The sequence below is a fragment of the Protopterus annectens genome, chromosome 1.part2, assembly GCF_019279795.1.
Source record: "Protopterus annectens isolate FY-2018-M chromosome 1.part2, PAN1.0, whole genome shotgun sequence".
Taxonomy (NCBI): Eukaryota; Metazoa; Chordata; order Ceratodontiformes; family Protopteridae; genus Protopterus; species Protopterus annectens.
The window spans coordinates 485760961-485785877 of record NC_056727.1 but is presented as its reverse complement, the minus strand read 5'-3'; the positions used below and the strand labels follow the sequence as shown (position 1 = coordinate 485785877).

General features: G+C 40.6%; 1 protein-coding gene across 1 annotated transcript in view; it reads right to left on the bottom strand.

The window, feature by feature from the left end:
- The window catches only part of ANAPC1 (anaphase promoting complex subunit 1), a 3613296-nt gene that overhangs the window by 2097252 nt on the left and 1491127 nt on the right, over positions 1-24917 (bottom strand). Inside the window, exon 17 of the mRNA XM_044060160.1 lies at positions 5272-5537. Within this exon, the coding sequence (XP_043916095.1) occupies positions 5272-5537 (266 nt within the window). The remainder of the gene's footprint in view (positions 1-5271; positions 5538-24917) is intronic.

The window sequence follows — 24917 nt, the reverse complement described above, 5'->3', positions numbered from 1 at the left end:
CTGCATTCTCACAAGACACAAAAGTGTCAATCTTCAAAGTCTTCCACTTGTAAAAGAATGGACCCAATCACAGCTCCTAAACCTGCAACTCCAGGGTACGGGTGGTAGAGCAGCTGTGGCAGTCTGTCAGTACATGAACTCGGCTCAAGATATGAACTGCTCAGACAGTGATGCTTTCACCTGTGACTCACTGCTACATGTACAAGGAAGGCATGACCATGTGTTCTACCACCCCACCCCTGTGCTTGTTTAGGCATTGCATGATGGAATGGTTGCAAGAGAAGACTTAGGAGGTGCCTGAATGTAGCTTTATATCAAAGGCCTTGAAGACTAGGAGAAGTACTCATAGACCTTCTTGGCTGATGTGGGGGCTAAAACCCCTAAACCATAACTAAGCCAAGATGAGCTCCATACTAGTGAAGTATATGACACCAAGACAACAGTACCCTTTTATGCTGTCTCTATCAAGACGTCTGAATACACTGGTTGTGCAGTTGCATATTAGTGCCTCATTCATTCATTTTTATGCTGTTGTACAAAAACCACCTTATCTCCTCTGACAGGACTAAGAACATGCACCACTGAAGCCCCAATTTAACTGCTTTGCATTTGAGGTTGGAAATTATTGCAACCAGCAGCTTATAATGAGATGCCAACTATTTACTGACAGTTAAGCATTCACTCATTCATTTTCTGATAACTGATTTATCTTAAAGGTCACTTACAGAAGAAAAGAGCAATGCATTAAAAAGAGAAGCTATGGTGAGAAACAGAAAAGTAGGAAAAAAAACGTCTACCTTTTACAAATTAAACAAATACCAAATAAGACTAGAGTTATTATATGAAGCTAACATGCCTTACACATTTCTGAACAAAATATAATTTCTGAATGGTATCCACTTATAACTGATAGTTCCAACTGGAAGCAGGGCTTGAAAGAAAAACAAAACAGCTCAGTAGTACAAGAAACCTCAAATACACCAGAGATAAATAGGGAAGGCATAGGGATAACAGCAGCAATAGCAGTTATGCTCAGCCAAAGTGAAGATGTCTTGCACTATTTTTTGCTTGTGTAGTTATTTATTTATTTATTGCATTTGTTGACTGGGAAAGTCCACTGGGCCTGAAATTAGCCCATTTTCGGTGGAGACCCGGGGAGAAAAGCTCCACATCTAATTACATACAAAAAAAATTATACACAACAATACACAGTATATAAGACAGAGGTAGCACATTACATAAAGTAATAACAACATTGAATAATTTGGTAATAACATTAAATAAATTGATATTAACAGTGAAGAATTGATTACAATCATGGTGCGAGTGTAGGGACAGAAGTTTTAAATATTAAGTAAGATTATTATCAGAGAGAAGAAATTAGCTTAAAGGGTAAAAAGAAGGAGAAAGAAGGCTTACAGTAGGGATAGCACAGGCTAAAGTGACAGCAGAAGGAGTTGGTACGATAGAGAGAAGGGGAAGATGGACTAGCTGCAGAGTGAAGAAGAGTAGGATTCTGGGAGGAGGTCAAGTTTTGGGGTTGTCAGGAGGGGTGCAGGTACATATCCAATGTGAGGAGAGATGAAGTTTAAGGGATTTTTTACAAAAAGTGGGATTACTGATAGTTCTGAGTGAAGGAGGAGATTATTCCATAGCTTGGAGAAAGTAAAAGAATACAGCATCTGTCCAGCTGAGAGCTTAGGTTTACCAATGTTTAATACCATTTTGTTTTCTGACCTAAGGTGTCAATTATGGTGGTATATAGTCAGAATGCAGGAGACGGAGGGGCAGGCTGCTGGGTAGTAAATAAGTTTATGGGCAGTAGTTAGTTGTAGGTATGTGAGGTGATGGGGGAATTCAAAACAATTTAGTTGATGTAGTGCAGAACAGTGGTGGTTGGAGAATTTAGCGTTTGCAGCAAATTTGGCAACTTTGGTGTAGCATGAATCGAGTTTAGTTTTCAGAGAGGACTGAATATTGGTGAGGGTGGGGGGAGGCGCCATATAAGAGAGTTGGAGAGGAATGATGAGGCAAGAGCCTTTTTTGCAGGGTAGCTAAAAAACTAGTTGTGCCTATAAAGGGCTCCTAGTTTTTGATGTTTTGTTTTTGATGTTGTTATGGATAGTTGCATAACTGTCATATAGTTCCTTGATACTGGTGTTCTGACAGGTAATTGGAGGCATTTTCTGAAATGTGAATGTAGTGCAGAATTAGAGAAGTTCAACAATTTGACAATGAGTGCACTAAGGATTTGTAGGAAGTACAGTGGATGCGAGTTAACAGTCACTCACAGCAGTATCTGTGTTTAGTGACATGAGGCTTTCTCACCCTTTTCTGTGTTTGCAGCATCAAATGAACAGAGCTCTATTGCAGATGTTTCATTTCTCTCTCTTTTTTCTTCTCAAAAGCTTCATTCACCATGGCCAACAACTCAGTTTTGATACAGACGAAAAAAACAAATGGCAGCACCTTCTGTTGGAAGTGATGCCTACTCGCAATAAACTGAAGGAATCTACCATGTGGATGCTGAATACTTATGTGCCACAAAGAATCCAGAGACAACATCCAAACTTCCCTTAGAAGCAGGGAAGTAACCACCAGTAGAGTCACCATCTTGAACCTGATATACTTGATGTGGTGATTAAGGTTACCAAGGTCCAGAATGAAATGGAATTTATACTGCACCTCTGACAAACGGGCAGGTGTGAAATATCTAGGCATATTTCTAAAGAAGGAAAGTCTCCACAGCATCTTTCAGGAGGAGTCTCTCCCAAGAGTTCTGTGCAGACTGCATGGTCTCTAAGCAGAGACATTTTTTTAATTTACCTACTGGTTGACTAAGTGAACTGAGACCCTTTCAGCCATGAACCAGGCCACAGGGGCAAAGGGTAAATAAATATTACACGGACAGTTTACAGTTGCTAATCAACCAACATGTTTTTCAAGTAAGAAACATAAAAGCAATGAATTAAATAATCTAACCAGCGAACTGACAAACTAAGAACCACAAAACACTGCAGAATCTCCTCACGACACTCTCCTACTAATATTAAAAAAATAAATATATATATATATATATATATATATATATGTATGTATATGTATATGTATAGACTTCCGGTCCTTCTGACTGTACTCAAACATAAACTTGGGGTTGTACATGAGATCTTCCAGTCAATCCTTCTAGAAGAAAGAGTAAACAAAATACACCCCTAACAAAATACACTCTCTATTTTCTCAACTTCTGCCTTTTTAATATCTAATGATGTTGACATATATATTATAACCATGTTTAATGTTTTACCTGATATTACAAATGCTTGCATGTGGAGCTTTTCTCCCCGGGCCACTGCTGAAAATGGACATATATCCAGTTGGACCAGCCCGGTCAACAAATGTAAAATAAAAATAAAATAAATAAATAAAATAAAATAAACCTCCAAAATTCTCCTGGGAGCAGGGTAAACCAGGCGTTTCTTCCTATGGCATATGCAGGTGGCTGGACTGAACTACTAGTTCCAGGCAATAAAGCTGATACTGGTGTAAAGGCCTCAGCTTCTGAGTGCCTGCGATGGCCTAACAGTCAAGGGGTAGACTTGGAAAACATCAGATGATTCGTTTTTGGTTATCAAACATAGGGTGCTCTACAAATGTGCGTGTCTGGAATGAGGTCTGAACTGTGCAAGAAGTTGAAAAGAACAGTACATGATGTCACAGTATGCACCATGACAGTACCAGTGCCCCAACGAAAAAACAAATTACTATAAAACTTAATAATCTTTGGCATCTTACAAAAAGTGTGTCCTTTCAACAGCAAATTTGAAGCATTTCTTTCAAGCAATACTTATCACAATACTTTAAGCAGATAACATATTGCTCAGGAATATTCTATGAACAACCTTTTTGAATTACTGGTAAACTCCAAATAAATTTGCTTCCACAAATAGACAAGTAAATAATGTTCTCCAAAAACTCAGTTTTTAATAAGCATTAAAAAAATTTCATCACGTCTCACACACCCTTCGAGGTACTATTTAGTGATGTGTACTTCAGTGGTTCTCCCCTCCTTGAAACAAATCCTTCTCCAATCTACAGTTATTTTTTAGTTAAATATGGAGATCAATAATCAGGCAAAAAATGCACGTTTGCTAAACTGTTGATGAACATAGAAGCCTCTGTCACCAAACAAGAAAATTAAAGGAATATTCTAATAATTAAAAAGCCAAGGAAAAAAATCCTTGCCCAATATCAATACCATGCTCTATAGTGATATGATTCGAAGTCCTAAATATTTATTATCTAAATAATAACTGGACAAAATGCTATCTCTTGCAAAATGTCACCTCTGAAAGGATGAATTAGCAGCATTAGAATACCAGCTTAAGTGAGCATCAGACTTTTCAGATATCTCTAAAACATTCTGCCATTTAGTGAGAGATACAGATTTCAGTTGCAGGTCTGCCCTCATGTAATCTTGCTACTTGACAAGACAGACACGTTTCTGTCTCTAGACAGACTGTACACTTAATGTCAACTGTTCTTAATTTTCTGAAGTATATTTCTGGTACATCAATTTGTCTTGAAATTCTGGGGTTTGTTATACTATGTGTGCAAGTTTAATGATATAATGAGCTAAGATAGCTTATGAATTTATACAGAAATTTTATTTCTGCACGAGTTGTATTTGATTATGGATAATGTTTTAATGTATAATGCGTCACAGCACTGATGTACAAAAAGGTATTTTACTACTGTCCTTCTATGTCTCTGATAAATACCACTTATATGACACAGCTGCTCACACAAGCCTTTCTGGTTCCCCATATGTGTTGGTTGTCCTTTCAGTTCATACAAATAAGTTCCTGGAACTTACTTATTTTCTGATACATCCAGAAATATGTACAGGATGGATAAGAAACATTTCCTTGAAGCAATAAAAGATGGGGTTAGAAGAGACTTCCTCCCTCATCTTCATGCAAAAAAAATGAAGTACTGTTTGCACCCTTCTGTTTTGTGCACACAATTTGGGTAAACTTGTACACTTGACTAATTTTAAAGCAGTGATGGTTCTGGTATGCAGGCCTGTACTTCTCAATAATCCTCTTTACATTATTTTTGTACAGTTTAATCTCATAGATATAAAACACTAGGCCTAAATCTGCTCATCCTGTGACTTTTAAATATATCAAAACAAGACTAGAGTACATACAGTGGGCTATCAAACCTTCATCACTTGCAGGAAGTAAATACCCTGGTGCTTCTCTAACTTACCTTGCTAACTGCAATAGTAGGACTACAAGTGAACGTGTTCCTTCTCTCATTAGGTTGTCCAGTTTCAGCTCCTCATAAACTAGGTGCAAAACAAAGAAAATGGAAGGAATGTGATGAAAAAGAATAGCAGAGGTGTCCAGGCTAACACAACATGGGATGTCTTCTTTGGCAGGTAGAGCTTCTACAGCATCTAGATGTAGTGCACTAGCTAGTAGGTGTGACTCTGCATTCTGATGATACTCGGACTTCAGTAAGTATTCCCAGTCCTGAAAAACAGACCAATAAAACAATGCGTGCTTCTTGAAAGATGTTATTAAGTAGCAGTTATTCAAAATCTGCAGGCATAGTGGTAAATAACACAAATGTTATCAGGTTTTACCCAGTGAAACAGTTGCAAGGTAACCTCTTGTTTGCAACTAAAACATCTACACAACAAATGGTATTTATTTTGTTTACGGGCTCCATATACACATATGCACTGCCTAGTAGTTTCAACTTAGTCAGCAAATTGCAATTATACAACAACCCCCCCCCATTAATATTCCAAAACGTGCACGCTGATTGGTCAGTGTGCACATTTTAAATCAGATTTATACTAATGGAAAAAGGTCCGGTCGCCTGGACTTTTTCCATTAATATAAGTCTTTTTTTACAGCAACGGAGAACACAAGATTTTAAATCAGATTTATACTAATGGAAAAAGGTCCGGTCGCCCGGACTTTTTCCATTAATATAAGTCTTTTTTTACAGCAACGGAGAATGCAAGATCTCTGTTGCTTTTTAGACACTGTCTCGCTATATTAAAGGAGTTTAACATAGAGAGACAGCTTTAAAAAAAGTAACGGAGATCTTTCTTTCTCCGTTGCTTTTTTTAAAGCTGTCCCGCTATGTTAAATGGGTTTAACATAGTGACACAGCTTTAAAAAAGCAAAGGAGATTCTCTGTTGCTTTTTTTAAAGCTGTCTCGCTATGTTAAACTCCTTTAACATAGCGAGACACTTTGTAAAAAGCAACAGATATCTTGCTTTCTCCGTTGCTTCCACCCACAGCTCTGATGTACTACGTAAGCATACGCATGCGCAGTACATCAGAACTGCCGGAGAATACCAGACAGATGCGGAAGGGCAGCAAGGAGGTATTATACAATGCCATTATTTAAGAAAAGTAAGTATTTGTTTTCTTAAATAATGTCATTGTATAATAGCAATAATCCACTTCTGGGTGTGGGTAAATCCAGCATTACACACACCCAGGCGTGGGTTATTGCTATATTAACTACTCATACAAATAATGCCCATAAAAAATACATAACTTTGCCATCAGAGTTCATGGCAGTTCATTTTTTTTTTTTTTTTGCTAAAATACATTATGCATCATTAAACTATGCATCTTTCCATCTGTTTTGACAACTGTGATTGTGTGTGTGTGTGTGTGTGTGTGTGTGTGTGTGTGTGTGTATGTGTATATATATATATATATATATATATACACACACACACACACACACACACACACACACACAGAGAGAGAGAGAGAGAGGTTTCCACAACAAATACATGAAGGCAATTCAGAGACAAAATGATGGCACAGCCAACTGCAAAGCAGTAATGCAATGGTATAACTTTAAAGTAGTTATGCAGCATAAAATAGAACCAAAAAAGAAAAACAGAAAGAAAAATAATCTGTAATGTGACTTGTCTCAGATATTATAGGTTCATAGGTAGGTACTAGGCTATTGGCCCTAGGGCCTATATAAGCCTAGCCAAATGGTACCCTGGCTTTTGCCACCCAAGAAAATTATTTTCCTGTGCCCCTGTCAAGCAGAGCTACAGAAGTGATCCCCGGGGTGAATTCCCTATCTCCCATCCAATCATCAAGATTTTTCTTGAAGAGTGCTAATGAGGAGGTTTGTTTGATATAGATAGGTAGTTTGTTCCAGAGTATCGGAAGTCTCTGAGACAGGAATCTATCCTTGCAGCATGTTCCGTTTATTGTGGTGACAAGGTTTAGGTCCCTAGAGTGTGTAGCTCAGAGGGATTGGGATTTGTTTATATGGAGCATGTCCAGCAGCTCTGGGTTTGACATAGTTTTGTATGTTAGGCAGAGATCACCTCTGAGTACGCGATATGCGACGGAGTAAAGCTGGAGTTTTTTGAGACCGTCTGCGTAGGACATCTGTTTGAAGCCGGTAATCCTCTTTGTGAGGTATTTCTGTGGCCTTTCCAGTTGTTGTAGATGTCTTGTGAGGTACATACCAAAAGGGGCATTGTACTCTATAATGGGTCTAATGAGTGACGAGTAGAGGGGAACAATGACCTCTTTTTTCCTGGATGAGAAACCTTTTGTGAAATAATCATAATCCTTGTTTATTTATTTATTTACATTTGTTTATCGGGAAATTCCAACTGGACACAGGTCCTTTTTCAGTAGAGGCCCGGGGAGAAAAGCTCCACAGAACAATAAATGAGCAGCAGAGTACATGAAGAACAATTGAATATACATACAATAGAAAACAATACATACTGCAGCAAACATTAACTATACATACAATATGAAACATAGTAATGAACAGCTATATCAATATCTAGCTAGAGGCTAGGAATAAAGGTAGGATGTATATACAGATAGTACTAAGCTCAAACGGATACTGTTCTAAACTGTTATTCCTAAATCTTATATACAAATACTGCACTAAACTCAAGCAGATATAAAGCGGAAGCTCCACACGAAGGTGGAACAAGCTAGAAGGGCTAATGGGATCGAATGGGAAGATAGAGGAGTAAGAGAGGAGACAGAGTAAGTACTATACGTTGTAGTGAGAGGAAGCTAGGTGTAAGTCAGTTGGATATGTATTTGGAGTGAGATGAAGTGAGGTACTTAAGCATGTTATAATAGGTCTGAGAGATTGAGTAAGGAGGGAAGGGGAGGATAAAGGGTGAGCCAGAGCCTGCAGAGGAAGGAATGCAATGATCAGATGGTGTGAGGGAGGGTGGCTACGGGAGAGGAGATGTAAAAGGAGGGTTACTAGTCGGCACTGGTGCATGGGCATAACCAGAGACTTTTTAAGTGAGTTTTTAGTGCAGTCTTGAAGTGACTGCAAGAAGGTAGTGTGGTTATAGAGGAGGGGAGATTGTTCCATAATCTGGATATGACGCAGGAGAATAGTGCTTCTCCTGCTGATTTCTTGGGTTGGTCACTAGGAGCAAATTTTTGCTGCTGGAGCATAGTGGTCTAGTGGAGCAGTAGTGCTGGAGAAGGTTTTGAAGGGATGGGACTTTAAGAGAATGGTTTACTAACTTGTGGGCAAGAGAGAGTTGATTCAGGTGAAAAAGTTGAGGGAGTTCAAGCCAGTCAAGTTCTCTAAGTGAGATACAGTGGTGGCTGCAATAAGATGCACCAGTGGCAAACTTGGCAATTTTATTGTAGCAAGCCTCGAGCTTGTTTAGGTTTGTTTGTCTAAGGTAGGTAAGTAAGTATAAGAGAGGCGTAGAGTAAAGTGGAGATTAGGTGGGAATTGGCAGCAGAAATTATGACTGTCTTGGTGAGGAACTGTTTGTTTCTGTGCAATGCACCTAGTTTTTTCATGAACCTTTTTAATGGTAAGAGAAATGTGAGTGTCAAATCTGAGATTGTTATCAATCTGAACACCAAGTAGTTTGGTGTGCTCTGTTGGGGAGATGATGGTATTGTCTTAGGCTACAAAATTAAAGTGGGGGATAATTGTGTTAGATTTAGTGGGTTGGAAGATGAGGAGTTTAGTCTTGCTCAGGTTGAGTAATAACTGGTAATTTGCTAGCCAGTTTTCTACAGATGAAAAGGCTTTTTGTGTGATCTTGTGAAGTTCAGATATAGTTTGGGCTGAGAAGATGAGTGTGGAGTCATCTGCATACTGTATAAGAGAAGCATGCTTAGTGGCTGTGAATAGATAATTGGTGAAGAGTGATAATAGTAGGTGACCAAGGATGGAGCCTTGAGGAACACAGAGTGTTACAGGAAGTCAAGGAGACAGGTCATTTTGACAGACAACTGATTGGTTTCCCAGCTATCCAACTGGCCGGCAACAATCAGTAGCTGACTGGGAAAAGGACAGGTTAGTGGGAATAGAGATTAGTAGTTTATGTGAGACCATGTCAAAAGCCTTGGATAGATCCAGAAATATAGCAGAGGAGAACAGGCATTAGTGAAAGAGAGCAAGGCGGTAGTAGTGATATGGTATGGCCTGAAGCCATGTTGGGTGCTGGACAGGAGGTTATTAGCTAAGAGGTAGTCTAAGACTTGAGAATGGATGCATTTCTCAAGTATCTTGGAAAGTGGAGAAAGGATGGCTATAGGCCTGTAATTGGAAAGTTCAGTGGAGGAGCCATCTTTATGGAGAGGAATGACGTGGGATATTTTCCACAGTGTGGGGGCATAGCTTTCTGAAAAATACCAATTAATTAAGATACAGACTTGATAAGCTAGGGCTACTGCTGTTATTTTTAGGTATTCAGAGGGGAGATTGTCAGCTGCAAGTTTTGTAGGCTTAAGTTTCAATAGAAGTTTTTTTTATACAGGAGGTAGGTACTAATAAAAAAAGAAAAGACTGTGGGCAGAGTATTTGGTTTTGATGTAGGGAGGGTGGGTAGAGTGTTGTGTTGTTTAGTTAAAGACAGAATGGTTTCAGTAAAGTGTTTATTGAATGAGTCAGCAATACTGCTGAAAGAAGGGGGAATGATAGGGGTGTGTGTGCGTGTGTGGGGGGGGGCTACTTTACCAGTGTGGAGAATGGAGTTTATTATGAATCAGAACTGCTTAGGGTTGTGATGGGAGGAGTTTAGGGCAGACTGATAATACTGGGTTTTATCTTCTTTTATTTGCTTTTTGACCTTGTTGCGCAACTCTAGGAATGACTATCTAGAGGAGGGGGGTTTTGTTAAGCACCAGTGCTCCCAGGCCTTTCACTGTGGCATTTCTTATGGGGGCATGTGTGTTTAGGATGTGGAGAAAGGTACTACCCTGTTTCAGATTTGCCTATAGATAATATGTTTAGCACAATTTAAGTGGTGTCTCGGAAGGAATGTTGGAGTGTGGTCACTGAGGCTGTCTGGTAGACAGCCAGCTAAGTATGAGTGAGGGGTTTTATTGACTAATATCCAGTCAAGAGCAGTATGTTTGTTAGAGTCTTTATTTATCCGGGTACGTGACTGTATTAATTGGGAGAAACCATGAAGGTTTAAGTGCTGGGCTGGATGATTGTTACTACAAGACAGCCAGCTGATATGAAAATCACCTAGGCTAATGATTTTGTGGGGTAGGGATGGTTAGCCTAGTTCAGGAGGTTTTCCAGGGGTGGTGGGATGTTTTGGTCAGGTGGGAAGTAGCATCCTATGATGTTGATTGTTTTATTTGGGTTTTGCTTGAGGTTGGCATATAGGATTTCTTCACTTCCAATGTGGGGGGGGGGGCAGATGCGTTTAGGATCTAGATGTTGAGGCGATGTTTAAACATTAGAGCCACACTACCGCTTTCTTAGATAGTTTATCTACTCAAAGAATATTATAACCTGTTGGGAGTATTTCCTCACTTTTGATGTGAGGTTTGAGCCAGGTTTCAGTCAGGATGAGAATATCGGGAGAGTATAAGGCTATGTTGGCATTTAGGTCATGGGTTTTATTAGTTATATGCTTGTTAAGCAGAAAAATACACATTTTAATCATGTATAATGGACATAGTAAATAAAACTGTTTGAACTGACATGAAAAATGGTAGCATTTTTTTTGTAAATAACTGCTGTCATAATTTAAGTACATGTGTCTACAGTATTCAGATGTTTCTTTGTCTGCTAGGAAACAAAGGGCATATAGGTAGACTGAGTGGTTATTTCCATTTGTTGACCAGGACAGCTAAAATGGGTTAAACAGCCTCTTTTTAGAGTAGTTCCAGGGATTACATCTCAGAAACAGAAAAATTACACTAATTTATTACAATACGTATGACAGACAACTCAAAGTAAATACAAGTGTTGCATTACACAAAAATCAATATAGTAATGACAGATATTCCACACATTTGTGTTAGGGGAAGTAGTCCAGATTTCAAAATGGGATGCATATAGTGAAACAAGTTGAGTGAGCAATGACGGAAAACATTTTACTAAAGAAAGACGAGAAAGCATTTTATAGTAAAGAGAGAAAATAGTAACTTAGTGACAATGCCTCAGGTGGAGAAAACCTTTAGAAAAGAGACAGAAAATTTAGATAACAGTCAGTCATTACCTGACACATAGGAATGTCAAGACATCTTTTTAGTTATGTCAGCTGTGGGTAACCATTTGAAGGGTGCAGTGAATGGGAGAGGAGTAAATTTGCACAGCTTAAAGAACTTGTTACATTAGGTAGAAGGAATGCTTGTTGTTTGTTTGCTTGTTATTTCCCTGGAAGCTAATTCCACCTAATACGCGGCTTCTCAGTGCTTCTGTGGATCACTAGTGATATCTGCATTGCTTACTGTACTTATTTCCTTGTTTCACTTGAAAGAAAGTTACTGTTTGTCGTTTTTGCATTTAGTTACTTGTAACACATTGCACTCAAGTTACCTGGCACTTGCTCACTAAAGCAATTATATAAGTCAGCACTAAAAATTAAAAGCACTACACTCTCACTCCCCACTGGCCCTTGTTTTCAATTATTAAGGAATTCCCAATATTATTCTAGCATGTCCAAAGGTCAGTTGTCAATCTCCTCTCCGGTCCAGCTGGTGAATCTGGGAATCTTGAGGCAATGTTATAACTGCCTCATGTACACAGAAAACCCTCTCCTCCTCCCACATAACACAAATACTTGCGAGAGATGCAGCTATTTAGCCAAACTGGAGGCTGAGCTCTCTCAACTCAGGACTGGCAAGACCAGACAGGAGGAGAAGGCAACTACACACACCACAAAACCAGCCTCACATAATGCTACCACACCACTGAATCAAACACATAAACACACAAAGACATACTCGGAGGCTCTGAGTAAAAATTTACCTAAACAGCAGAGGCCTCCAAAGCAGACTCTCAAACAACTGCTACCTCAAGACACCCCACAAGCAACACATAAACCACAAAAGCAGTGTGCAAAGCAGTCACAGCCCTTAAGGCCAAATACAACACCAAACATACTTGTCATAGGTGACTCCATAGTCAGACACACTGATGTCCCACTCACCAAGCTGAACAAGGAGAGGGTCACAGTAAGCTGCCTATCGGGCGCTAGAATCCACCACATAACACAAGCACTCGGGTCACTCCATGGCAAGTACAAATATGACACAGTCATTGTCCATGCTGGTGTGAACGACCTGAGACGTACCTCCCTGGACTACATGAAAAGAGACATAGAGGAGCTCTCTGATTATGTAGCCCAGGCAGGTATGACCCTAACCCTGAGCAGTATCCTTCCTTCACCAAGAATGATGCCACAATATAGAGACAAGATGATCAGCTTTAACAATTGGCTTAATGTCTGGTGTCATTCAAAGGGGATCCAGTGTCTGTCTGCCTGGGATGACATGCTTGACAAGCCACGCTGCTTCGCAAGGGACGGCTTGCACCTGTCACCCTGGGATTCCGGATATTGGCTAAGGCTCTTGCCACCCCATAGTGCCTTTTTAGGCAAGGCTCAAATTCTAAACCTACCACCCTAGAAAACAAAAATGGAAAGAAACTGAGGGTAATGCTGCTCAATGCCAGAAGTCTAAATCTCAAAATGCACGCACTCGAGGCCCTTCTCAGTATGGAGAACATCGATGTCTGTGCTGTAACTGAAACCTGGTTCAAGGCTCCTGAGAGCACCCGGCACTATTAGGTTTTACCTCATATCATGCGTTCCGGCCCCAAAACCCGGACCACACCACAAAAGGAGGGGGTGTATCCATATTCATAAAGGATACCCACACCTCCAGGTTGGTGGCAACGCATTAAGCTCGGAAACCATCCAGGTGCAACTAACCATAGGCAAAACTGCTCTACAAATTGTAGCATGCTACAGGCCACCCTCTCAAACTCAGGAACCTCACACAGCCTTCCTGAAGACACTGGAGGGTATAAATGCATCTCCAAACACCATCATATTGGGTGACTTCAACTACCCGAATATAGACTGGGAACATTACTCAAGCCCTAACTTTCTAGCCCAATGGTTCCTGGAGTTCATAAATTCAAATGCCATGGAACAGCTAGTCACTGTTCCCACGAGAGGAGAAAATATACTAGATCTCATTATCACAAACATGGGGACAAAATGCTCCACACCGAAGTATATCCCTCATTGGTGAGATCTGATCATAAACTAATCTCACTGGAAATCCACATCCCGCCCCACCCCAAACAAAAAAGACCACAGTGAAGAACTTCTCTAAAGCAAACTTCACACTACTCAAGACTGGTGTGGTATCCTTCAAGGCCCCTGAGACAGTGGAAACCACAACCCAAGCTGCGGAAGCCCTTACAAATGCCTTCTATGAACACCTCCAGGACTGCATGGATCAGGCAATCCCAAATAAAACCAAGACTCTTTCCACAAAGGGCAAGCGTCCAGTCTGGTGGACCCCAGCCATTAACAAACTTTACAATAAGAGGAGAAAGCTATTACATGATAGAACAAAATCCATAAAAGGGAAGTCACCCCTGATCATTATTAGTAAAAAATACGAGCACTCATAAAATCAACTAAGGCCAATTTTGAGAGAAAAATTGCCATGGATTCAAAGGACAATCATAAGGCCTTTTTCAGCTATGTTAGGAACCTGGGTGGAAACTCCCAGATATGCTCAGAATTAGTCCAAAATGATACAAAATCACTGAACCCACAGACATTGCCAACATACTGGCAGACAGGTTCAGTGCAAACTTCACCCCCACTGCCCCCCTAAAGGAGAGATAACTATCCCAGCGGAGTGTAGCCTCCCAGACATATCAAATGCACAGGTGAAAGCTGCTCTCTCTAAAGCTAAAACACAGCATCAATGGGACCGGATGGTGTCCCCGGCTGTGTGCTACACGAGCTAAATGAGGAATTAAACCCGCACATAAGGCAGCTGTTTAATCTCAGCCTTACCACAGGATACGTGCCCAAGGAGTGGCGTACGGCAACTGTGGTCCCACTCCACAAAGGCGGTGCCTCTACGGACCCTGGTAATTACCGCCCCATAAGCTTAACAAGTCTAGTCTGCAAAGCTATGGAGAGGATCATAATGGAGCTCATAAACAAAGATATAGGGGACTTGCAGACATTGGACCCGACCCAGTTTGGCTTCATCAAGGGAAGATCATGCCTTTTGAACTTGGTCGACTTCTTCGAAACAGTCACCAAGGCCATTGATGAGGAAAGGCAGTCCATACAGCCTACCTTGACCTTGCAAAGGCTTTCGACACAATACCCCACTCGGGTATTGTAGAAAAACTTACCAGCTTAAATGTAAACCCATATGTCACAAGATGGGTTGCAAACTGGCTTAAGGACAGAACCCACAGGGTTAGAGTTGCTGGCGCTATGTCAGACTCCAAGCCGGTCACAAGTGGTGTCCCACAGGGCTCGGTCCTTGGCCCCTATTGTTCGGCATCTACTTCTCAGAAGTACAGGCCAACATGGGAGGACTTTGGCTGACAAAGTTTGCAGACGACTGCAAACTGGGCGCCATAGTGGAAAGTGCATCGGACACGGATATCCTTCAGAAGGGACTCACGGAAACAGATAGCTGGTGCCAGAGCCATGGCCTGAAGTTAAACTCCAAAAATGTATAGTCATACCCTTCGGGAAAAACAAGGTAACCCCAAGCTACCATATAGGTGGCAATCCACTAAGCACAGAAGAGGTTATCAGGGACCTGGGGACCTAGGTTGACAGTGGCCTTTCTTTGACACTCACGTTGCTAAAGTGGTTAGAAAGACCTTCTACATTGCCCACCTGATCATGAAGGGATTCACATCCAGATCTAGTGAGGTCATTGTTCCCTGTACTCTTCACTTATCAGACCAATGATCGAGTACAATGCCCCATTTGGGATGTATCTCGCCCGACATCTGCAGCAATTGGAGAGACCCCAAAAGTTTCTCACCAAAAGGATAAAGGGACTCCAAAATCTGTCATATGCTGCCAGATTGAAGAAACTCCAGCTCTATTCAGTCGCATACCGTCTGCTCAGAGATGACATGTGCCTGACATACAAGGCCATGTCCAACCCAGAATTAATGGACATGCTCCACCTCAAAAAATCCAAATCCACCAAAACCACTAGAGCAAGTGACTTAAACCTTAGCACGGATATAAATAGGACGTGCTGGAGGGATAGATTTATCACTCAGAGACTCCCTATGCTGTGGAATAGAGTCCCGGTCCATGTGAGGCAGAGCACCTCGCTGGCTCTGTTCAAGAGAAATCTTGACCTGTGGATGGGAGATCGTAGGTTTACCCCGGGAATCATCTCTGTGTCACTGCTGGACAGAGGCACAACAAACTAATGGGTACAGTATTTTTTCATATAAGGGGTGGCGTAAGCCACAAAAATTCGGGCTAGGCTTATAAATGCCTTGGGGCAGATAGCCTAGTATAAACCTATGAACCTATAAGTGTATTTACGCAGTTTAGAGTACTTGGTACACAAAGTACATCCTGGGCGGAGGTCACTGTTGGATAAAAGCTGTAATTTTATTACATAAATGGCCTTAACAGTTACACACTTACACTTTGTTTTAACAGTTTTTATCAATTTATTCATAAACCTAGGCATTTCTAAAACAAGAACATTTGTAACACAGGACTTTATATATTTATGCTTAAAATCTTTTGTATTATACTCTGAATACTGAATTCATTCTCCCATACTTGCCTAAATAAGAGGATAAACATATCATGTAAGGAACAGGCCTTGAAGCTCAAAGACTAAGTTTTTATTCAAGTAAAAACGATACCTCTCTATAAAAATATGTCCCTCTATACATCCACTCCCTGATGGGGCTTGTGTCCCTTCCCTGTACTCCCCACAATCACTCTCCCCTATGATTTTATCTTAGTTACAGGCAATGTTAGTGGATGTAATTCCTGTGGATTCACTTTTATTTTTGTATTTTTCCTGTATGTTTATTATACTCCTCTCCAATACTATTCCAACTAATATTCCGGCTGCTTACATTACCTCTTGAGGATAAGGAATTAAATCAAGGATAACTGTCATAATACTGCTTCTAACACAGGATCCTGATTATAATAGTAAATCAAGGAAGCCAAATAATTCCCATCCACAGATAAAAACTACTAATCCTGTCATCACAGGCATTACAGAGATTTAGGTAAAACCAGATCATTCCTCCTGAAATACTAGAAATTCACTTGTACTTTCCAGAGACAAAGGTGTAAAGAAAGAACAGCTGCTGGAGTCCTTCTACTTGTCTCCAGTGCCATAAAACTTCCAGGGTATCAAACTATCTGGCAAGTCCTCTAACAATCAGCCAAACTGACTCATTTATCAATGTCTCAAAACAAGTAACAAAAATGGAAGCAATTTAAAAACTAATATTAAAAGAAATTGCACTGTGCTTGCCTCTTATTTTAAATGTTACATATTTACTGAAGTATGTAAACCCGTCCATAAAATTACCCATCTGCTACTGCAGTTCAAAAAATTAAACTTTGTTGTGCTCAAACTCTAGTGCTTAAAGCCAAACGCTCATTGGAGATCTTACTTTACACTAAAGGCTAGAACTTTATCCAAGATTCCCCGGTCAGAAATATGTAATGTATAAACAAGAAATAAGCTTCCAAAACTGAAGCCAAAAGAACATCTTAGCTGGAACTCTTACAGACAGTGACAAAGTGTAAGCTGAAAGAGTTGCTGTATTTTCTTGCTGCAGCAGGCAAAAACAAACAAAGCTAGCTGTGCAAACACTGCAAATGATATTCCAAAGTTGAAAGTCAGTGACTGTGCACAATGTATCTAACTAAATTTAGTTAGGGCCTAGAGTAGTTGACAGAGTGTGCTGAATGGCATCAGTCTGTTTAGAACTTTTATTTTAAATTTCTTATGGAAAATTATTCCTGTTTGCATATTTACTTTTCCTGTGGAATACTTTATTTGTTTCAAGTGAAGAACTTTATTATTCACTTTTAAATGCTTCTGACTGGTCACCTTAAGTTCATAAATAATGTATACTGAAGCTGGTGCACTGACCACTACAAGATATTTGCCTACTGAGTTCACAGGTAAATCTTGTTATTCAAATAGTTACAGGTTGGTTTATTGTTAAGGATCAACAGTATTCTTTTTGCTTTGTCACTACCGGCAGCAATAACAAAAATTAGACAACAGGGTGTTGGTACTGGAGGGTTATCATTTATACAGTGTGTGTGTGTGTGTGTGTGTGTGTGTGTGTGTGTGTGTGTGTGTGTGTGTGTGTGTGTGTGTGTGTGCGCACGCACGCGAGTCCAACATAACTTTGGGCAAGTTTAAACCACTGTTGGCAAGACTGCAATGGAAGGCAATGAACTCACTTAAAGGTAGGTGAACTTCTGCGGAGACTGTGATTATAATTCCAATCTGCACTTGTACTGTGTATAACCTGAGTGTGGCAGGCAGTGCCTATTTCCCAACACGAGTTGTATACATTCAATTTATGCCCTTAATGCTGATCATCCCTGGAGCATTAAATGGCTTGTAGTTGTGTTGATCAAGACACCATATCCTTGCTCACAACATATTACTGAAAGTCAGGTGTGGATTTAAAGCCTGCATTGCCACAGCTTCCTTAAAGGAAAGCAAAAAAAAACTATGAATCAATTTGAAGTAAATACAAATCGATCCAATTTCCACTAAGGAGGCTTTATTTACCCATCAGCAGCTGTAACCCAACAACCACATGACCATTATCCTTGGTGACTATCATTTAATAGAAAAGTAATGTTTACCCTAGTCTCTGGGTTAAGAGAGCTCTCCCTGACCCAAACAGTTCAAAAGCCAATAGGACTCAACTCCTAAACAGGCAAGCATTCAAAATTTAATTAGCTGCTAACCTCCTAATAAGAGTTGTCGCTCTCAAAGCAGATGAACCATTTCTGAGTGACAACTGTTTAGTTGTATTACTTTTTTGCAGAGCAGTTCACACCAACATGTAACATCATTACCTATGCTTATTTTATGCATAATGATAATCTATTCAGATACAAATGACTAGTCCAGATCTGTGAAATATTGCTTCCCTCTTAACTGAGAAGGAAAATATCACAAATATCTAAGTATGTCAATATCACAATTGTAAAATATCATTTCTTTGGGGGAAGGGGTTGTGCTCTCTTGCACCCCTGAATGTGGGGACCTTGCCCCATTTCCTACTTTTCTTCAAAGTTACATGAGCTCAAGACAACAGGAATATGTGTTTAAAAAAAGCAAGAAACTAACCCTCTTCTTCAAAACTATGCCCCATACTCTGACCCCTTCCAAAGTTGCATGGACTCAGAGAAAGGGAAATATATGTAACAAATGGAAATACTCCTATTCTCCAAAACCTCACAATGAAGCATGACATGACACTGGTCAGAAAGTAAGTTCTGATGTACAAAATGACAACATCTAACTGTGATGTCAAATTTGCTTTATTTTATACCTGACAAAAATAGCACAGAACTACCCGTGCCAACTGGTCCCTTGCTGCTTCACAGAAAGACTGCAGTAATGTTCTAGGTTTCTTTTTGAATATCATGCTGCCACTGCAGAAAACATACTACACAAGAGAAGGACAAAAAGAGTCAATGGGGACCCCATCCTGTAGATGGCAAGGGAAATTTATCAAGCTACTGCTCAAAGAAAACTAGCCTACACACATTATGAGTTACAATGATGAGTCTTTTTGGTAGATATAGTGTCTTTAAGAACAATTACAAAACTTTCACCAGGACTGCCAAGCCTAATTTCTTCACCCGAAGGCTCACTGTTAAATGACTGTAGTGTGATGAACTGATAAGCACATGTACCATTGTAAAAGTGAGTCTGCACACCGTCATAGAAAGTGACTGTACATTTATACAGAAGTTTGTGCTCATTCAAGAGATGTAATAACGTAACTTCAAACATGCTCTGGTCTCTGTGCGACTTTCTTTAAAGTACATAACATATGTTCTTGTTGTCTTTCGGCTTTTCCCAGTTAGAGGTCGCCACAGCGGAACTCCGGTCCGCTAATGATTGGCAGTAGATTTTGATGAACGCCGAGGTGCCAGCTCAACGTTCAACCTTCAACGAAGGCACACTCATTTACGCATGTCTTTTGAACGCCCACCCAACCGCGGGAGGACATGCAGGCTCCACACAGAAGGCAGTCCCCGCACTCCAGCCGAGAATCAAACGGGAGAACCTCTTGCTGTGAGGCAGCAACGCTACCGCGGCACCACCGCAGCACTTGGAAAAATGAAGATTAGACTTTTGGTGGCTAAGTTGCAGGGAGTCAAAGAATTTAAACCCACCCAAGAATAATGGCCTATATCTTTAAAAGAAATGAATAATTTTTGAGGGAAAACAACCTTCCTTTAGGGAAGTACACAGCAATATTATTTACTGTTATGGGTGCATCTATATACAAAATTACTTTCAAACATAATTTGGACGTAAAAAAGTGTTAGTTATGTACTATGCATGCAGGATTCTTTCAGTCATGTTAGTCTGATATGCCTCTCATGGGTCCTCCAAGCCCCTTGTCAGACCAGACCTGGCAAAACTAGAGCTCCAGCAAAGAGCCCCTTTAATAATTCTTTTTCCTATCATACCCTAGAGTGTGGAGAATCCTCAGATTGATTTTGTTGCCAAAAGTGAAAAAGCATTCAAGTCAGTGTATGACAAAAGAGGAAATATCCTTCATGTCTTACAAGATGACAACACGGTAGGAGAATGGAGGGAGGGTTGTCATAGAGAAAGGATGTGAATGAAAGGATCCAGCATTATGGTGTTTATAACTACCATATCCCATCTACTCCATCTATCCGATCAGACTTATGGGTCAGAATCTCAAGGTACATAACAGTTTGGTGGCATCATGACAGGAGATCCTTGAGAATACTGACACCAGAGGAAGTCATAGACCTCCATATAGCATCTAATTTGGGGTCTATATTATATCCTCGAAAGCTGTAAACACTGAACCTATTTATAGCGAAAATGCCGTGGAGTGAACTGTAAATATTGAGATTGCACTACAGTGAAGATTGGAAAATTTGCCCTTTCCTCACTTTAGTGCAATCTCAGAGTTGGTATATATAATTAGCGGGGGTGAGGTGGGCACAGCCCCCCACAATAGCAAATTTGATGCACGGAATTTTCACCGTAAATAGCGCTTTCGAGGATGTAATATAAACCCTCTAATTTGCAGTGCTTTACAAAAGTGTTTCTGCACAAATCTTGTCAACTGAAGAATTTCTAAATGGCTGCTGAAGTGGCAAATGAGACGCAGGCTTGAATGTTAAGGGGCCACTGTGAATGGAATCACTGTGTTGACTGGAAAGGAGAAAAAGAGCTAAGTGCTTCCTGACAGGTATCATTCTGTGAAGATAAAATCCAATTTGTCGATGCATGTCTAGAGTATGCAGGATGTATTCACCATTACAGGAATGACTTGCAATAAGTTTGGAAAGTAAACTGGGTGGTTCATGTTTATCCCAGCATATAACCTGGGAAGAGAGGAAGGAATGGTACAAAGAGACACACTGTCTTTGTAAAAACCTAAATAAGGCAATGAAGAAGACAGAGCTTGCAATTCGGATACTCTCCTGCCAGGACTGATAACCATCCAAAACAATGTCTTCCGAAAAAGAAACTTAAATGCTGTAGAGGATGCTGGCTCAAATAGATGTTTTGCTAAGGCTTCCAGCATAAAATTGAGACTCCAGGGAGGCAACAGTTCAACAGGGGTTCCACACTAGAAATATCCCTTTGAGAAAGGCCTTGCAAAGTTTATGAGAAGTCAGACAGTGGGCTTCATGACTAACATGAAATTTTGAAATGGCTGCTAACTGACTTTAATTGTATTGAAGCTGGAACCAGAGTCAAACATGCTAGCTAAGAAGTGCAAAATATCTAGAAAAAGAGCATAGAAGGAATCAATAACTTGAAGATGCCCAAATCATGAAAGATTTCCATTTCCCGCAAGACAGTATGCAAGTGGATTCCTTTTGAAAGGCAGACACAATCCTAACTAATTCAGGAGATAAAGCTGGTTTACTGGAAGTGGAAAACAAAGTGGGCAGTGTTAGGTTGTGGAGCTCTGGGAAGGATTTACCACACAGATAGGAAAGAAGATCCTGTCTGACTGGGATCCAAGATTGGTGTGTTTGTGTGCGTGTGTGTGGGGGGGTTGATGAGAAGCCACAGACAGGAAAACTAAATTTGCATGGGCCAACAGGTAGCAATGGGAATCATGCTAGCCTTGCATCCGATTGCTTTCTGCAAAAATCTGAGAATTAGGGGGCAAAGGAGGATAAGCATACAGGAACCTGAAATGCCATTGCTCAACCAGTGTCTCTCTCAGGGACTGTCTCTATGGACGGGTCATGGCAAAATACTTGATAAATTTGGTTTTGGATGGGGAAGCAAATGGATTCCAGCAAGGTAGGCCCCAGCAGCTGAAAATCTGTTTTGCCACCATTGGATTGAGACCACCGGTGAGGCATAAGGATTGACCTGCTTAGCCTATCCACTAGACAACTGAGAGTTCAGGGAATGTGCTTTATAACTACAAACCGATGCAAAGAATAAGCCCATTGTCACACTCACTGTTTCCCAGTATAAGGGGGGGAAGTGCAAGCTAAAATGTTCACTGTTGCAGTAGCCTAATGTAAAATGTAGCTATATGGGTTATATCCTGCACAGGATATAACTGCTGGCCAGCTTCCAAAGCTTCAGGGCACCTTCCAAGCTCCCAAACCATTAGGCAGCTCAAGCTAAGCAAACAGGTTCGGGCACAAAACCCTTCAGAGCTTTCATGCCAACAGAGAAGAAGGAAGCTAAGCCCTGACAGTACATTACTAAGAACAACAAAAATTAAGTGTCCACACCCTGGCATGAAAAGCACACCAAAAAGCAAGGGGGAAGGAGTGGCTACCACAGCAATGATCCTCAAACATTAACTGTTATAGTAAATTTAGTTATACAACTATACTATGTTCAACATACCTACTAAACCCAGTGGACATCTTTGAAAAGATCACTAGAGACATGGACGAGGACAAAACAGTGCATACTGCCTACCTTGTTCTGGTAAAGGTATTTGATACAACACCTCACTCGGTTACATCAATTCGCAAATTTAGGTATAAACCCTATGTCATCCGATGGACAGCCAAATGGCTCACGGATAGCACATGTGAAGATAAGTGAGGGAATCCTCCTCTACCAAGTGGGCTGTTACTAGTGGTTTTCCACAAGGCTCGGTAGTGGGACCACTCCTGTATGGAATATATCTCTCTGAAGTCAAGGCAAATGTGCAGAGCCTTTGTATGACCAAACATGCTGATGACTGCAAGCTGGGTGAAATCACTGAATGCCCCAAAGACGTAGATATCCTTCATGAGGGTCTGACACAGACAAATAACTGGTTCCAGAGCCATGGCCTAAAACTGAATGCAAAAAAAAAAAACATAATTATATTCTGGGAAGACAACCACCCCTGCTAATTACAGCAGTGACAACACTCCCCTAAGAAAACACCCAGTGGAAAGGGACTTGGGAAGTCAGGTTCATAGTAGCCTGAATGTTGATCACCATGTGTCCAAGGTGGTGAGAAAATGGTTCTACATAGCACAACTTATAACTAAGGCCATGTCATCCAGATCTAAGGAGACCATATTCTCATTACACTCAGCCCTCCTTAGACCAATAATCAAAAACAATGCATCCTTCAGCATGTACTTGACCAGCATCTGCAACAGCTGAAATGGCCACAGAGGTTCTTCATTAAAAGAATATGGAGTGCAAATATTATGTCCTATGCTGACAGCCTCGAAGCACTGAGGAGTGATCTATGCCTAACTGAAAGGTATTCATCGATCTGCTATGTATCTGAAAAAAAAAAACAGCACTAGAATAATCAGATCTAATAATCTAAACCTCATCTGTGACAAACAAAACATGTTGGAGGGACAGATATGTGTCTCACAGATTACCCTTCCCCTGGAACAGACTCTTCATTCATGTGAAGTAGAGTTCTTCCCTAAGCTTATTCAAATGCAATTTGGGCCAATGGATGGGAAATTGCAAATTCACTCTTGGCTTGTTGCCTGCGTCCCTTATGGACAGAGGCAGCTGTAGATGCCCGAAGGCACAGGCATATATCAAGGCTGTTCTAGTCCTAGGACATTGATAACTGGGAAAATTGGTGTATGAATGGCGAGGTTTAAAAAGGCTGTAGGGCCATTAGCCTAGTAACTTCCTATGATTCAATAATCATACTGATCACTGCTGAACTAGCCTAAGCTATATGGGTAGGCTATCCGTACCATAGAGCACTTGGGAGATGGAACAGGAAAGGTCCAGGAACTCCTGGAAAATGGTCCTAGCAAAGCCTGACATAGATCTGTACAAGGAACCTAGCATGCAGTGCTTTGTACTTAAAGGACCAAGTACTGGTTTTAGAATATTTCTAGACTCCAACCCTTTCCAAAAAGCCATAGATGACACCAAGGCCCAAGCAGAATGAACCCTGACCCTCCCTGGAATAGTTTTGTTGTGGTAGGAAAAATAAAAGACAACCACTTGGAAATAGTCTACTTTGACACGGGTTGTCTCTTGTTACCTTCACAAGAAATGAACTGATCAGAAATTTTGAAAGATTTTCAAGAAGGTGCCAGAGTTGTCTGTGGACATCCCTTCTGCCTCATTTTTAGATACAGGAAAGAAAACAGTGAGGCAGATAGTTTCGATTAAAGTAAATTCCTATAACAATTTAGGCAAAAGGATTAGTTCTCACAGAGAGACCATCTCTGTGGAAAATGAGACAAGGTTAACCCACCATAAGAGCTTGCCACTCAGATACTCTTCTTGTAGAAGTCAGAGCAATCAGTAAAACTGTTTTCCACATAAAGAACCTCAAGTCCATCAGATGAACTGGTTCAAATGGAGTAAGTGTTAGCTTCTCAAACATAAAATTAAGATCCCAAAAAGGAACTACCAGTTTTTTTTTTTTTTTTTAAATATCTTAAGTAAAACCCCTTTCAAAAACATTCTACCAGGAGAATGCACTGAAAGAGGGAGATGTATCAGCAGACATGCTGAAATGGCAAACAAATCTTGAGTAAGGAGTAAGACAGGCCATTGGAAAGTAACTCACAAATGTTGCAAAACCAGAGCAAAACTAGCCCTGAATGGGTGCTGGTTATTTTGATGGTACCAACTAAAAAACGTTTCCCTTGTTTATGTATGATTTTCTAGTAGCAGGCTTTCTTGCCTCGGTTAGTGCCTGCTGCACGTCTTCAGTAAACAGGTGCCAAAAAGGTATTACGATCTATCATAGAGGCAGTCTGTTGAAGCCAACTGGAGTTGGGGGTATCAAACACCGCTCTTCTTGTGTGAACAGGTCCAGTCTGTGAGAAAGCTTGTAGCTGTCCCTGGCCCATTCCAAAAGAAGGGAGTAACAAGTTTGCCTGGGCTAGAAGGTC